The sequence below is a fragment of the Macrobrachium rosenbergii genome, chromosome 56, assembly GCF_040412425.1.
Source record: "Macrobrachium rosenbergii isolate ZJJX-2024 chromosome 56, ASM4041242v1, whole genome shotgun sequence".
NCBI lineage: Eukaryota > Metazoa > Arthropoda > Malacostraca > Decapoda > Palaemonidae > Macrobrachium > Macrobrachium rosenbergii.
Window position 1 is genome coordinate 39,769,164 of NC_089796.1, and position 16,147 is coordinate 39,785,310.

The following is a 16,147-nucleotide window of genomic DNA, read 5'->3' on the forward strand; positions in this document are numbered from 1 at the left end:
GTCCCACGAGTGCTGGAAGGCGTCTTCTGCAGCTGCCCATGGGTCCAGTATGACGGAGAAGAAGGTTGGAAGCTTCCTGTTGTACCGGATGGCGAACAGATCCACTACTGGACGCCCCCACAGGCTGAGGAGCCTGTCCGCCACGCTCTGGTGAAGGGACCACTCGGATCCCACCACCTGATCCCGATGGCTGAGTGTGTCCGCCAGAACGTTCCTCTTGCCTGGGATGTATCTGGCCGACAGCTCCACGGAGTGGGCTACTGCCCACTGGTGCACCTGCACCGTCAACGCTTGGAGAGCACGGGAGACAAGTCCCCCTTGCTTGTTGATGTATGCCACTACGGTCGTGTTGTCGCTCATCAACGCCACCGAGTGTCCCATCAGACGGTCCTGGAAGCACTGAAGACCTAAGAACGCTGCTTTCATCTCCAGGACGTTGATGTGAAGGTGCTTGTCGTGATGGTCCCACACGCCTGAAGTCAGCAACTCCTCCAGGTGTGCACCCCAGCCTTCCTTCGATGCATCTGAGAAGAGCAGCATGACCGGAGGGCGAGAGGAAAGAGGTGTCCCTATGCAGAGGTTCCTGTCGTCCATCCACCAGCCGAGATCGTTCCTCACCACCTGAGAGATGGGTACGAGAACTGACTGGGGCTCCCAAGACTGATCCCAAAGTCCCTCAGTCTCCACTGGAGAGACTGAAGGTGGAGCTGACCGTAAGGAACGAGCTTCTCCAATGACAACAGGTGACCGATCATGACTTGCCACTGTTGAGCTGGCTGGTCCTGCTTCAATAGGAACGGCCTTGCCACCTTCCTGAACGTGCTGATTCAAGCCTGTGAGGGAAAGACTCTGCCTGCTGCCATATCAATCAGCATGCCCAGATACTGAGTCCTCTGTTTGGGAATGAGATCTGACTTCTGGAAGTTGATCACGAAACCTAGTTCGCGACACAACCTGAGGAGGTAATCTCTGTCCTGCAGCAACTGCAAGCGGGAGCTTGCCCAGGACCAACCAATGCGAATGGGCCCAAACTGACACCAAGGTGAACACTCCCGTGAATACCGGCGGAGCGGTCGAAAGCCGAAACACAGTACCCTGAATTGGCAGACCACTCCATTGAGGACAAAGTGAAGGTACCAACGAGATGATGGATGAACCAGTAACTGGAAGTACGCGTCCACCAAGTCTATCGTCAGCATGAAGTCGTCCTCCCTGATGGCTGACAGTACCGTTCGCACCGTCTCCATCTTGAACCGTGTCTGGCGAACAAAATGATTCAGGGGGGGAGAGGTCGATTACTGGTCTCCACCCGCCGGAAGCTTTCTCCATGAGAAAGATCCTGCTGTAGAAGCCAGGAGACCGATCCTTGATGACTTCAATGGCTCCCTTGCTCAACATAGTTTCGACCTCCCGAAGTAGGACCTGTCTCTTCTGGGGGTCTTGAAGGTAAGAGGGGAACTGGACCGGTGTGTCGGTGAGGGAAGGCGGTGACTCGAAGGGTAGAGAATATCCCTCCCAGAGGACATCCACTACCCAGGTCTCTGCTCTGTATCGCTGCCAAGTTGCCCAGTGGCATGATAGGCATCCCCCCCACCAACGGCAGCATCTGAGGGGGCTCGCCATCCCTAGTGAGCTCCTCCCCTCTTCTTTTTTGCCTTACCTTTCCTCTTCGGGGGAACAGGTTGGCAAAAGGGACCCTGCGATTCCTTCTGCGGAGGCGAAGAAGAAGAGGTCTGGACTTTCCCCTGAGCGCCCGCCAAAGCACCAGTCCTCTTCGGGGCTGGGTTGCTAGCCTGGCTCGCAGTCCGGGCTGCAGGACGAGAAGGCTGCGCAACACCTTTTGTCGCTGCCTGGTGGACAAGATGGTCACGCTCGTCAGCCTTCCTCTTGTCCACTGCAGCATCCACCTCTCCCCTGGGGAAGAGGGAGGTGGCGTCCAGAATGGGTCCATTGCACAGGGCGACTGCAGCTCCGGCGCCCACTGATCTGTAGATTCGGAACAACACCACATCCCTTCTCTTCAGTACCAGGTTTGCCCAGAGGTTTGCCATCTGGTGGGTTATAAACGAAATGGCTTTCCCACCAGACTGGCAAAGACTCCTAAAGGTCGGTCTTCGCTCTGAGCGCCAGACAAAGACGCTGTCCTCGACAACGCAAAGGCCCAGGTATCGCGCCAGATCGCTTGGAGGGCAGACAGAGTTGTCCTCTCCAAGGCGTTCAGCTCAGCTTGCGTGAGAAGCACAGGCTTCCCTGTTAGCTGAGCTGAAGTGGCACCAGGAGCTAGACGAGTTAGCCCCGGTTCCACTACCTTCTGCTGCAGTGCTCCCTCCGGGGGCACGTAGTATCTCTTCTGTCTCAGGAGAGGGGGAGGCAACAGCTTGGTGGAACAAGTCGAGGGAAACAAAGACGTTGGTCCGGAGACCAAGCTGTTCACCTGCTTGAGGACGCTATCTGCCAAGGGAGACCACAGTAGACCAAGGGAGGGTTTGGGCTCCCTCTTGGAAGCGTAAAACTCCTCCAACCTGGACGACCGTTCTTCCAAGGGAGTTGGAAGTGGTTCCTCCAGACCATTGTGCTGACGGATCAGCGCAACGACCTCAACAAATGCCCTCTGCATTTCCGGAGTGTCCGGATCTCTTGGAAGAGGACCTTCTGAGAGATGGTCATCCAGAAAGGCCCCTCCCGCAGGAGAGCCCGAGACAGACCCTGTCCCCTGCCCCGCACAACAAAGGCGTACGACCTCTTGCTCGGTTGGAGTGAGGAAGGACTGGACGCCTCTGATGTTGATTGCACAAGGGCCTCAGCCCCAGCAATCCTACTGACCCCCTGTTTCCTCCCAGAGAATCCCAAGGAAGTTGAGGGGGCGGGAGAGGCAGAGCGAACACTACCGTCACGTCCGCTGGTATAACCAGTGGAAGCCATGGATCCCTCACGACCTCCAACCCACGGTGGGGCGTCGCGGGAGGGCCTAGACGGACTTACTCGTCTGGGCGTGCGACCATCTTGACGATCAGGGGATGGCCTCCTCACAGCTGATCCACGCTCCGACGCTGGCTGATCCTCCACACTGGAGCATGTAGAGGAGACCAACACAGGGGTGCGGACTGCCGATTGGAGACCGCTGTCCCTACTGTCCGGGCATGTTCCAGTCTTCTTCGATGCTGAAACAGAAGAAGAAGGCTGTGGGGACCCCTTCTTGGTTCCTCCCAACGTCTTCAGAGCCGAGACGTTACCTTGGGCATCTTCCCCAACGATCCTTTGTCTGACTTGGGCAAGGATGACGGTTTGGGTGGAGGAGAAGCCCGAAGGTTCTTCCCCTTCTGTCGTTCCTTGCTTGAGCTCGCTATGGGAGAGGAGCGGCTCGAGTCTGCGCGGTCTCCCGTAGGCGACCGTGCCTTCGGCGATGCTCGCTGTGAGGTGGGGAACGGAATCAGTTTGAGAGGCGAGCCCCGAACCATCTGAGGAGGGTACAAAGGTAACCTTCCCAGCAAGAGACTCCAGAGGTCTTCCCTGAGGTGGGGACTGCGCCTCAGAAGAGCCAGTCTTCTTGGGGGTGACATACACCCTCCCCTTCTTAGACCAACTGGTTTTAGAAGAGGTGGGCGAAGAGGCAGACCCAAGACGAGGACGACAAGGACAAAGGGAAGATGAAGACAGGGACGGTGGCTGAGGTCGCACTGATTCTTCTTCTTCTCATCAGACTCACCATCCCCAGATACAAGACAGACCAGATTCGATGGGGCTGGGGCAGCAACAGCAGATGGCACAAGTCCAATGAACCGCTGGAAACTCATGCTGTGAACTGACAGGATGGTAGGAACTGGGGCAGAAGCATGTAACATTGGTAGGAATGTCTGCATGACAGATATGGGCAACGGTAGGCTGGGAGGCCTGGGAGCAGTAGCCGGGGGCAGGGTGACCGAGCAGATTGGCCCAGCCACTCGACACTGAGATGGCTGGATCAACCGCACCATATGCATGGTGCTTGCTCCCACAGTGGTCATTTTAACCAAAGCAGCACAGTGGTGACGGTAGTGGTGGTTAGAACGCCAACCCACATTGTGGGTAGTGGGGGGAGGGAGCAGTACCCTGCCCGTGCAGCAGCACTGTTGATGTGCAAAGGAGCGATGGCAGATCTCATAGATCCATCCCGAGTGACTCCCATGCCTGACTTAAACCAGCACAGACACCAACCCTGTGGAAGACAAAGAAAAAGGGGCAAAACCCAGGGATCAGCGACTCTGGGTGAGGGGGGAGAACTGAGAGGAGTGTAGGCTCTGAGTGAGGGGGGGAGAACTGAGAGGAGTGTAGGCTAGGTCCACCAATCTCGCTCCCTCTGTGACTGCGGATGCAGACACAAGGGACAGGGATACAGATTCAGCGCTGTGAACAGGCAGCAAGGAAAGGCTTTTGGGGCTCAGATACAATTGCAAAGGATTAGCAACCGTTGGAGTCGAAGGTGCCGAAGACAGCACCTGCGACGCCTTAGTCTCCTTACCCTTGTATATAGGCCTCCGAGAATACCTATCCCACTGCTCGGGCACCAAAGCCTACACTCATCGCAAGGTTCATCAACAGTACAATCAGGGGTCCTTGCCCTTTCCTACATTTTAAGCAAAGAGAGTGAGGGTCCGAGTCCGCACTAAAGCGGAAGGCGCCACATTTCTTATCCTTACCAGGACATACCCGGCACACAGGCTTATCAAAATCATGGGTTTGTAATAGTTCATCCATAATTACAAACACGCACAGCTATACTGAAGTAACAAAGGAAAAACAGGAACAAACACACCATGAAAAAGGTGAAGCTTTAGCATCCAGGAAGGTCCGAGCAGAGCAGGAAAACATGTCCACATCAGACGAGGCTGGAAAGTAAATTGAATGCGTGACGCTGGGAGGGTGGTAGCGTGGGTTCCCCACTGCCACCACGCAACTACCGGCCAGTAGTTATACCACCACACTGCCTTGTTAAGTCTTTAGCGGCCAGTTCAGCTTCACCGAAAGTAACCCCATATAAGTAAAGGACCAAGGGTTTGTATTTGTGTAGGAACAAACAGTAAGTCCAGTAATAATTAATTTATTTTAGCAACTAAAAAATTATTCTCCTAATTCTTTTGGCAGTTGGCTCAATCAGCTATTTCTGAGAATGTAAACACTAGCCTACCCTACATATAAATGAATATGGTAGATGATCACTTTCTTATACATATTACGATGATGATACAACATGATGATAATGCAGTATAAATGGATTCAATAAGTAAACTATCAATTTCATTACAACTACCTTTATCTTCAATACAGCTGCAATAGTCTATTTGACTTATGCAAATGGATACTGTAAGTGTAATACCCAGCCTAGGTCAATAGTTCACACATAGCCTACACAATCTTGTATCACTTGTATGGTAACAACTGATAAGAAAGATACTGTATAAAAATACATTAACAAAAGCTAGGCAAATAGGTAAACACAGGTAAGCTTTACCCACAGAATTGGTTTGTTTTACAGAGGGAAGAAAAAGAAGGGTTTGTATTTTTTTCAAAGTGTACGTATGCAGTATATTTTGTTACAAATATGGGGGAAGGAAGTAGATAATTTCCTTTTGCATAAAGTTTCCAGTTTAAAGTCCTACGGTTGTTGTTTACAAGCACACTGCGTGTTTACAGTTATGTGGTATTGGCAGGATCAGGCTATGATAAACATAAAAATACAAAACTAATTTTTTTGGGCACAGAATTGCATGGCTGTGAACACCTGTTGATTTTTTTTTGTCTGATTTACAATACTTATCCTAAATATGATTAACCACATATCCTCATCACACTAATAACCACAATCACTGAAGTGATTACTGTATGTCACCATTTTAATATCAAATCATTTTGCTCATAAGTAGACAACACAAAACCAATCAGGCTGAACATAGTGGTATTTGTTGTTAAAGTAGTTGACTGCAAGTATGATTTTCTCACGTATAACAATATGCATGAGAATATCTTTATCATAATATTATTTCATCTCTTATTTAAAATATAAATTTCTATAAAAATAATGCTAACATTTCTGTTTACAAAAAATTTGGGAAGTAAAATAAGGTAGATCTAAGTAGATGTCTTAAGAGGGGAATGGGTAATTTGAGGGGAATGGGGGAAAGGTGGCTCTAAGAGGGGAATATTTCCTTGATCCTAACTTAAGAGGGGGACAGTTTTTTGGTTGCTAACTCTTGGATTTACCTTCAATTTTTGTCACATGATTGTAATTAACCTGTAATTAACCAAAGAACTTCATCCAACAAGCTAAAAACCCGATGGGAAAGGGGGTTATGGATGGGGTATACCACTCTCAGGGACAGGAGAAGGCTCTCCATCCAACAAGCTTAGGGGACCTGATGGGAATGTGGGGTTATGGGGAAGGGCGATATACCCCTCCAGGGAAGGGTGATTTGCTCCCCGCTTGTCACTCCAATGGAGGGAAGGGCCACCCTAGGGAAAGCAGGGTTATGGTCTGGGGATAATGCAGACAACGGGCAAGGGTCCAGCATTGAAAGACAAAAACACTTTCACTGATACTGCTAATTGAATGCCAGTACTGCCAACATTTGCATCGAAATCAAAGCTTTTGGTACACAGGAACTCTGAATATACTGAGGAAAAAGGGGGGGCTGGAGGGATAATGTTCATTTATGGTCCTTCATTTATGCACTTAGGGACATTTGTTTCACCAGGGGCTAGTACTGAACACAGCAAAATACATTTGAACCCCCAGGTGCCAGTACTAAACACTGCAAAATACACTTGAACACCCAGGTGCTAGTACTAAACAAGGCGAAAGGGGTTTCAGGAGGTATTGAGAAGTTTCTCCTGTCATTGGTGGGGGTGCAGGGGGTATTCATCCACGATCCTCACAGATCTTTCCAACTATTGCACCCGCCTGTTTGCGTTGGTACGATTCACAAGCATTTTGTTTCAGTACACCAGCTGATTCCTTGCTGCACGCTCCTTTGAACATGTAACATGCCACCTTTGGCCGTTACCTGTGAAAACTCTTAGAGCAACTGCCGGGAAATTAACGTGGCATATTGTTAGTCAATTCTTTAATGTTAATTCAGCTGCGTCAAGATCAGGGCCTTTAAAAAAAAAAAAAAAGAGCGAATTTTAGCCCCAGGTGCGGAAGTAAGGGGAGGCTCGGAGCCCCTATGGTAAGTTTATTGGGGCTTCTCTTCTTAGTGTATCTGATTGTGTTTTTTTTTCAGATTACTTTATGAATTCAGAACTCTAAGTACATCTCCGTGCCTGTTTTTACCTTGGAAACTGACTTTTTCTACACTTTTAGGGCTGCTGGTAAAGGAGGTGAAGTCCATTTTTATGATCACATGTTCTTTGTCCCTGTGCCCATCCAACATGGCAGTGTTCGCCCCACCTGTTTCACAAAAATGCTACCCACTCTTGTCCCAATGCGTTCTGAATTTGTTTATGCATTCCTCCTCCCACCCCTAATTGCACCATTCCTCACCTTTCCCCGCTGTTGGGGCACGTGAGAACTTTTGCACTCCCTCCTGCCCCCAAAATTACCTTCCCCCTTCAGCCACTCCCTCCTGGCGACGGATGGCTCCCTGGTGTTTTCCTCCTCCAGGGGATGCTTCCGCAATGCAAACATGTCCACTGTGTTCTCCCCCACCCAAAACCTCGAATTCCCAGCCACAGTCCCCCTTTACTGTTGAGCAAATAACAGTTGGCCGACAATAAACAAACTCACCTCCATTATCAGCAGGCCTAAAAGTGTAGAAAAAAACCAGTTTCCATGGTAGGCTAAAAACAGGCGTGGAGCTAATGCTCAGAGATACCTAAAATAATATTGAGATATTTATTAACAGCATCAAATGATGTGCCGTAACTACTGAGAACCCTATTTATAACCTCACGGTGACTTGATCTATTCCATGGCCTCGACGAGCACGGCTACTCAGGCCCCGCAGTTCGTTCGACAACATAATGCCTATTGAATGCAGATTAAAAAACAGGCACAGGTTAGGCCTAACCTAAAACACCATCAGGAGCCAATAGTTGTAGGTCAACAAGTACCGAATACTTTACAACTGAAGACTATAAGGGCCAAAGAAATGACATGAGCCAGCCAGCCTACGAGCAGGTTATGCCACTGCCTACGCTGCACACCTCGCCTAACACCAAATGCCATCAGATCCAAAAAGCCTCTACCCGGGTCGGGTGGCTCAGCACTCAACTATAAAACTTCCTCCTTGTGTAAACAACGACAGGAGGCCTAAACCGGTCTTGCAATAGTGGGCCTACTGTCAAAATATTAGGGTGCTACAGCCTACAATAGCCTGGTCTCCGTGCAAGACTAGCCTAGGCCTCCTACCGGCTGGGTCTAGCCAGCAACTCCTCGATTTAGCCTAACAGCCGAGGATTGGCTCGTTTTGTCACGACAACGAATAGTTGTGGGGTATAATCATGGTATGAGGGACATTCTCGTTAACGCAGTTCTTAATATTGACGCCCAAACTGTCATATCAATCCATAAAATCGATTAAATTTCATAACATGAGGAACCAGGTAATTACAACTGCCTACAGTGTTTCACAGGAAAAATCCTGGCCTAAAATCCCTAATACTAAGGATGGGTAAAACGTTAAACGTCACCTACCTGCCACAATGCCTTTCAGTCCTTTGCCCCCTCCCCCCGCCGCAGCCGCACCGCTGCTCGTCATCCACGGCCTGCCAAAAGGCGACCTAAACGCTGGAGAGGGGCGCTCCATATCCTTCTCTTCGCTCGTACCGTTTCTCTGCGACCGCCAGCAGGCAACACCCACCACTGTCAGCGACAGACTAGCCACTAGCGACACTGTCACTGACAGACAGTCAGACACTTTACACTTGTGCTGCCACGGACGGTGACGGCACCGCTCACAGACGACGACGACGACGACGACGACAACAATAACAACATCAGCTGATCGGCGATCTCCCGCAGCGACTGGTTGGCCTTGGCTTGGACAACGGCAACTGCTGAAGCTGGCTGCTGACGGGAGTGTTCGGAATTTCGGAAACACACTGGCGGCACAGAATGGGAGATCGAAAGAGGAGGACCCTGTTAAGGAAATCATTCTAAATAGAAATCTGCTGGGCCGTCATTTTTAATGGAATTTGTTATTGATCTCCAAAACAGGTCATTTCTTCTCTTCTATAGTTTCAACCACAATTTAATGTTCATATTGGTCGTTGCTGTTGCACGGTATAGCATTATCTTTGCATTATGCAAGATATTTTTACAATGTTTTCAGTTGATATTTCGTATTTTTACATTTAAGAGTATTCTCAATGTATAAATCCCTGAGAAATACAAAATATTAAAGTCAAATTTACGTGTGTACAACAGATTTTTTTATCTAAGTTTATTGTGCCCAATATTATATGCATCACTTGATGAAGTGATTCAGAAATAAATGAACATGTTAATATTTTTGTGATCATAATAACCTCGACCTATTAAGAACAGACTGTGTAAATTGTCGCATGAATATTTATTAAAATCGGCTGAAAAAAGTGAATATGGTGATATGCTATGTGCCAGCTAGTAGAGAAATGCAAGCTGGCACGTCACCATATTAACTTTTTCAGCCGATTTTAATAAACATTTATGAGGCAATTTACAGTCTGTTCTTAATAAGTCGAGGTTATTATGATCACAAAACAATGCAAAAGCAAACCCCTTGTAGTAGGGGTGTAAGAATACTACCACAGTAGGTCCTGAGTGTCGTAAAAGGCGACTAAAAGGACAGCTGCTGCCTTGCAGTAATACTTTTTAGTAAAAGGCTAGGCCCACCGCCAATTACTGTGGAAACTGCTGCCTTGCAGTCTTACTTGTTAGTAAAAGGCTCGGTCCACTGCTAATAACTGCGGAAGCTGCTGCCTTGCAGGTGGACTTTTTAATCAAAGGCGAGGTCCACAGCCAATAACAGTGGTTGATGACAGCAAGGGCATGCTGTCGTAAAAATCCCTTTGCCAAACAATGAACCATGCCTGATGTTGTAACTTGTAAGAAATATGAAAGTGGAGAAGTGTAGAGCCAAATAGATTACATCCTGGTTAGAGGAGCCGACAAAAGCAATGTGACGAACTGCAAAGTGATCTTGGGAGAAACATGCGGTAAACAACATAGGTTGGTGGTGAGGATTTAAAAATGAGAGGGAGGAAAGCCGAAAAGAGAAAGAGGAGATCAAGAGGTAAGATTTGGGAACTTGAAGGAGAAAAGGGGGAGCAATTTAGGAGGACTGTGAGAGAGAGATGGTAGGAAAGGGGGAACCACACCAGAAGTTGGACAGAGTAACAGAGTTGAAAATATGTGCGCAGACATGAGAGAAATATGTGTGGGGGGAAGCAGAGGAACTGGTGGGAAGAACCAACGGATGTGGAGTGTCGAGAGGAGAAAAGTGGTGGTGGAATGGAGAGGTGCAAGAATCAGTTAAAAGAAAATCAAAAGCATTTAAGGACTGGAAAGTAAGGCATGCACAGGGTGCAGAGGGACGGTACAGAGAAGAGGAAAGAGATGCGAGAAGGAGGGCAGGTATTGCTATTGGGAGGGCGGCAGAACAGTTGAATGAAAGACTAGGAACAAGAGAAGGAGAAAAGGATATCCATAAGTTTTCAATCTTGAGGAGATGGCAGAGACTGGATTTGGGTAAACTGGGTCTCATCAAGGATAGAGATGGAAATATATTGTACAGGGATGAAGACATTAAGGAGAGAGTATTTTGAACAATTTTTTAATACTGAAAATGAGAGAGAGGAGATGGGGGAAGCACAGAGGGTAGAGGGACCAGTGATGGAGATACAGGGTAGAGAAGTGAAGAGAGCATCAAGTAAAATGAAGAATGGTAAAGCACCAGGTAGGCTACATCAGAGTTCCAAATTGAAATGATCAAATTACTAGGTACGGAGTGGGAGAAATGGAGGCTGGATTTATTAAAGGCTATATGGGAAGAGGAAGAAGTGCCAAGGGACTGGGAGGAGAGTCTGTAAAGTCACCACATCGACGTCAGCGGAGTGCTTCGAAGGCGTCATTAATTAAGTCTCTGCTGAGCAAGTTTTCTTTGGTGACTTCCCACTTTCTTCGCACTCAATTCGTCACGCCCAACGTGCCAAGTCACGCATTTTCTACCATTTCAACTTGACATGTATTTGTTCAACTGTCATAAATTATGTATCGTATGTTTCTTTATTCGCAGGCATCAAGACTGTATCCATATTGGAGTTCTGTATGTTTTTGTATTGTAAATTGTAGGCCTACTTGTTCGCCGTATATTATTGTTAATTGTTTTTGACCTCAGGTCACACTCAATGTCATTGTCTTCCGCGGTTCGGCACCACTCGGCCGCTATATAAACTGCCTGAATCTGTAATAAACCAGCAGTAACTTTTACCTGCTCGTTTCTTTGCACCTCTTACAGTGGTGACCGGAGTATCCCAGAGCCATTAGCGGACCGACACGGCGACTCAGTCTTGGCTCCAGGAACTCTCCAACACTCTTAGTGGACTAAACACGGTACTGTAACCAGCGTTTGAGCGTGCTGACTCTCGTCGGCAAAACCACCAGCGTCACTAACGGACCCACACGGCGCACGAAAGTGCGTTCTGACGCCGAAGTACCCCACTCCAGTAAGAGGGCAAAGAGCGAGCATGGACGTGGGCATCCCCTCCTTCCTGCAGTTAACCAAAGGACCTCGCGGGACTCGGGAGGTCTACCTACCTCCCATCTCACCCACGCCCGTCCCTGCACCAAGGCCCTCCCCGCACTCCACACCCATGCCAGCGCCCGAACACTCCATGGCCCGGCAACGCAGTCGCAGGCCGCCCTAACCATAAAGTTGCCACCTTTTATACAGGGGAACCCAATGATGTGGCTGTGTAGGGTCGAGAGCCACTTCAGGGTGGCGCACCTGACAGACAAAATCCTGCAGGCCGACACAGTCCTTAACGCCCTCCCGGAGGAGGTATACAGAAAACTCATCTCGCGGGTGCCCGACACACACCCCCTCACATACAGCATCGCGAAAAAGATCCTCCTCGAAACGTGCTCCCTACCTATCACTGAGCGGGCCGCCCGTGCTATCGACCTCGCTGTCAACCCACGGCATGACCTCAACGCAAGAGACGCATGGAGCATGGTCGAGGACCTTCTTTCACTACCAGATTTCGATGGCACGGCGTCAGGAAATAAGCCTGTCGCGGGAGATCTACCTTTGCCAGCTCCTCCGGAGGTCCGCACCCAGATTCCTCACCCCTACACCATGCCTCTCGATGACCTCATAGAAACGGCGCAGCACTTCACGGACTGCGTGAAGGCCACACAGCAGCTAAAAGTGCCCACACAGTCGGTCAGCTCCGTCCAGCCGGAAGAAGAAACGGAGCAGGGCGTCAACGCCGTCGCCAGGAGCCGTCCACCGCCCCACAACAAATGGAGTTCCCTGGGCCTCTGTCGCTACCACAAGTGGTTCGGCAAAGACGCCCGAAACTGCCTGCCGCCGCCCTGCTGGCTCGCCCCGTTCAAAAACGGGGTGGCGGCAGCAGCCAGCAGGACAAACCGCCATGGCAACCAAAAAAACCTAGGGCCCCAGAACCAGTAGGCTTTTATGTCCGCGAACACTGTCTCCGGCAGGATGATGCTGGTGACACAGGGGCCCTTTAGATCGATCTTCCCGGCATCCAGGGAAGACCGCAACCAGAAACCAGACCCGGCCGCCTTCCTGAAAGCCGCCAACTGATCCCCCATCCTCTCCTACGGCACCAGGCCCCTGTCAATCTCCATCCTTGGCCAGAATTACTCCTGGGACTTCATCATCGCGGACGTAGGAACCCCGCTCCTGGGGGCTGACTTCCTGGCGCACTTCGGCCTGCTATTCGGCGTGGGCGTAAGTGCCTCCTCGATACTGACTCCTGTCGGTCTCTCCCATTAACAGCGGGACCCAGGCACCCACCATCAGCCCGGGCCGCCCCACCAGTACCAGTACGCACACCTGCTGACGGAGTTCCCTGAAAGTGTTCAAGCCCGAACTTCAAGTCCCTGGGGCCCCAGCCAAACATGGCATATACCACCACATAACAACTAAAGGCCCCCAACATGCGGTTCAAGGCTTCCCCCACAGCGCCTTTAGGAGGCGAAGAAGGCATTCGCAGAGATGGAGCGGATGGGAATCTGCAAAAGACCTCCAGCCTGTGGGGCCTCCCCTCCACATGGTGCAGAAACCGGACGGCTCCTGGAGACCCTGTGGCGACTACAGACATCTCAACATTGCAACAGAGCCCGACCACTACCCCTTGCCCAACATGCAGGACCTCACGGCCTCCTTTCATGGAGCCAAGGTATTCACTAAATTGGACCTTCTTAAATCATATTTTCAGGTACCTGTTGCACCAGAGGATATACCAAAGACCGCCATCATCACGCCCTTCGGGTCCTATGTGTTCGCTTTCTCCACCTTCGGATTGAGGAATGCCGGGGCCACCTTCCAGCGGCTCATGGACAGCATCCTCGGGGGACCTGAAATTCTGCGTCTGCTACGTTGATGGCATCCTCATATTTTCCAGGTCTCACAGTGAACACCAAAACACATCCGAAAGCAGTCCTGCAGCGCCTCCAAGAGAATGGCCTCGTCGTCCGTTTTGACAAGTGCACCTTCGACGTCCAGAAAGCCGACTTCCTGGGCCACGAGGTATCCCCCCAATAGGCATCCGCCCACTCACATAAAAAGTAGCAGCCGTAACCAGGTTCCCAACCCCCACCTCCGTCAAGGCCGTCCAGGAGTTCCTTGGGATGGTGAACTTCTACAGGCGGTTCATCCCCGGGATCGCACACGCCACGACCCCCCTGACAGAAGTTCTCAAAGGCCAACCAAAGTCCCTGTCTTGGGGACCCAGCCAGCAGCAGGCCTTCTCCCTGACGAAGGCCGCCCTCGCCAAGGCAACCGCCTTGGCACACCAGGATCCCAAGGCCCCTCTCCAGCTAACAACGGATGCCAGTAACGTCGCCTGTGGTACTGTCCTGGAGCAGGTCATCAACGGCGCCCCCCAGCCCATCGCCTTCTTCAGCAAGAAATTCAATCCCGCAGAGACCCGCTACAGCACCTTCGACAGGGAACTCTGCACGATGTACCGCGCAGTCCGGCACTTCAAGTTCCTCCTGGAGGGGACGCCCTTCACAACCTTCACGGGCCACCAGCCATTGATTCACGCCTTCACTAAGCAAGGGGGACATGGTCTTCCAGGCAGCAGTGCCACCTCTCAGCCATAGCCGAATTTACCTGCTCCATCAGGTACCTCCCCGGCAGGAAAAATCCCGTAGCAGAGTCGAGTTGAACGCAGTGCAGCTCGGAGTAAACTGCCAAGACCTCACCAGAGAACAGGCCGCTGACCCAGAAACCCCAGCCTACCGCACCGCCATCACGTCCCTTAAGTGGCGGGACGTGACCCTCGCCCCGGAGGCCCAAGCCTCCTCTGCGACATCAGTACAGGTCAGCCCGCCCCTGGTTCCAGCCTCACGCCGCCGCCAGGTATTCGACATAATTCACGGCCTCTCTCTGGCAGAACCACGGCCAAACTGCTGTCAAAGAAGTTCATCTGGCACGGGTGCAGAAGGACGCCACGTCCTGGGCGAAACAGTGCCTGCAGTGCCAAACCAGCAAGGTGGGTCGTCACACGCAGTCGAGGGTAGGCAAGTTCCCAGCCAGAGCGCCCCTTTGGCCACATTCATGTCGACGTCGTTGGGCCCCTTCCCCCATCAGGTGGGTCCAGATACCTCCTGACGGTGGTAGACTGCTCGACAAGGTGGCCTGAAGCCGCACCCATGCAAGAAGCCACCGCCAGCGCGTGCACCGAGGCCCTGCTTTCCAGTTGGGTTAGCCGCTTCGGCGCCGGACCACATCACAACCGAATTATGGTCGACCCTGGCCCAGCTGCTGGGGACCACGCATCACACCACCACGGCGTACAACCCAGCGACCAACGGCCTGGTCAAGCGGTTCCACAGATCCCTGAAGGCGTCCCTCATGGCCCGCTGCACTGCCGAGGACTGAAAACATCAGCTGCCGTGGGTCCTCCTCGGTTTGAGAACCGCCCCCAGAGCTGACGGCACCCCGTCCGCAGCCGAAAAAACCTACGGAGAGCCCCTCGTGGTCCCGGGCGAACTTGTGACAGAAGATCGCCACATCCCATCACTGCAGAGGCTCCGCAACGTGGCCGGCAAGTTCGCCTCTTGCAAGCGCACGTACACCGGCAGGTTGGCCACCTTCACACCGCCAGAACTGTCATCCGCCACCTACGTCTTCGTCAGGGTCGACGCCGTCCGCCCGCCACTGACCAGGCCCTACAGGGGCCCCTTCCGCGTGCTGGAGTGGAACAGCAAGACGTTCCTGCTGGCACTCCCCGGGAGGAACGACTGGGTTTCAGTAGACCGATTAAAGCCCGCCTTCCTGGAGGAGAGCACTGACGTCACCGCAGCACCTTCCCCACCCAGCCACCCTTCGCCACGCCTAGGCCCCCGCAAACGGCGGGCGCGCGGCCGTCCCAGGAAGGGCCCGCCCACACCAGCAGCCCAGCAGCCTCACGCGCGGGCCGCCCCTCCGTTGTCCTCAAGAAGCCGTGGTACCCTTCAGCGTCCAAGCAGATACACAGATTAGTCAGACATGTCCCACGTCTTGGGGGGGAAGTATTTGTAAAGTCACCACATCGACGTCAGCGGAGTGCTTCGAAGGCGTCATTAATTAAGTCTCCGCTGAGCAAGTTTTCTTTGGTGACTTCCCACTTTCTTCACACTCAATTCGTCACGCCTAACATGCCAAGTCACGCATTTTCTACCATTTCAACTTTATATGTATTTGTTCAACTGTCATAAATTATGTATCGTATGTTTCTTTATTCGCAGGCATCAAGACTGCACCCATATTGGAGTTCTGTATGTTTTTGTATTGTAAATTGTACTTGTTCGCCGTATATTATTGTTAATTGTTTTTGACCTCAGGTCACACTCAATGTCATTGTCTTCCGTGGTTCAGCACCAGTCGGCCGCTATATAAACTGCCTGAATCTGTAATAAACCAGCAGTAACTTTTACCTGCTCGTTTCTTTTGCA

The 16,147-nt window shown here is 51.2% G+C and overlaps 1 protein-coding gene across 1 annotated transcript in view; it reads right to left on the reverse strand.

Annotated features, from left to right (window-relative positions):
• The window catches only part of sea (scheggia), a 197,518-nt gene extending 188,469 nt beyond the window's left edge, over positions 1 to 9,049 (reverse strand). The window contains exon 1 of the mRNA XM_067100501.1: positions 8,669 to 9,049. Within this exon, the coding sequence (XP_066956602.1) occupies positions 8,669 to 8,780 (112 nt within the window). The 5' untranslated portion in view covers positions 8,781 to 9,049. The remainder of the gene's footprint in view (positions 1 to 8,668) is intronic.
• Positions 9,050 to 16,147: the final 7,098 nt, after the last annotated feature.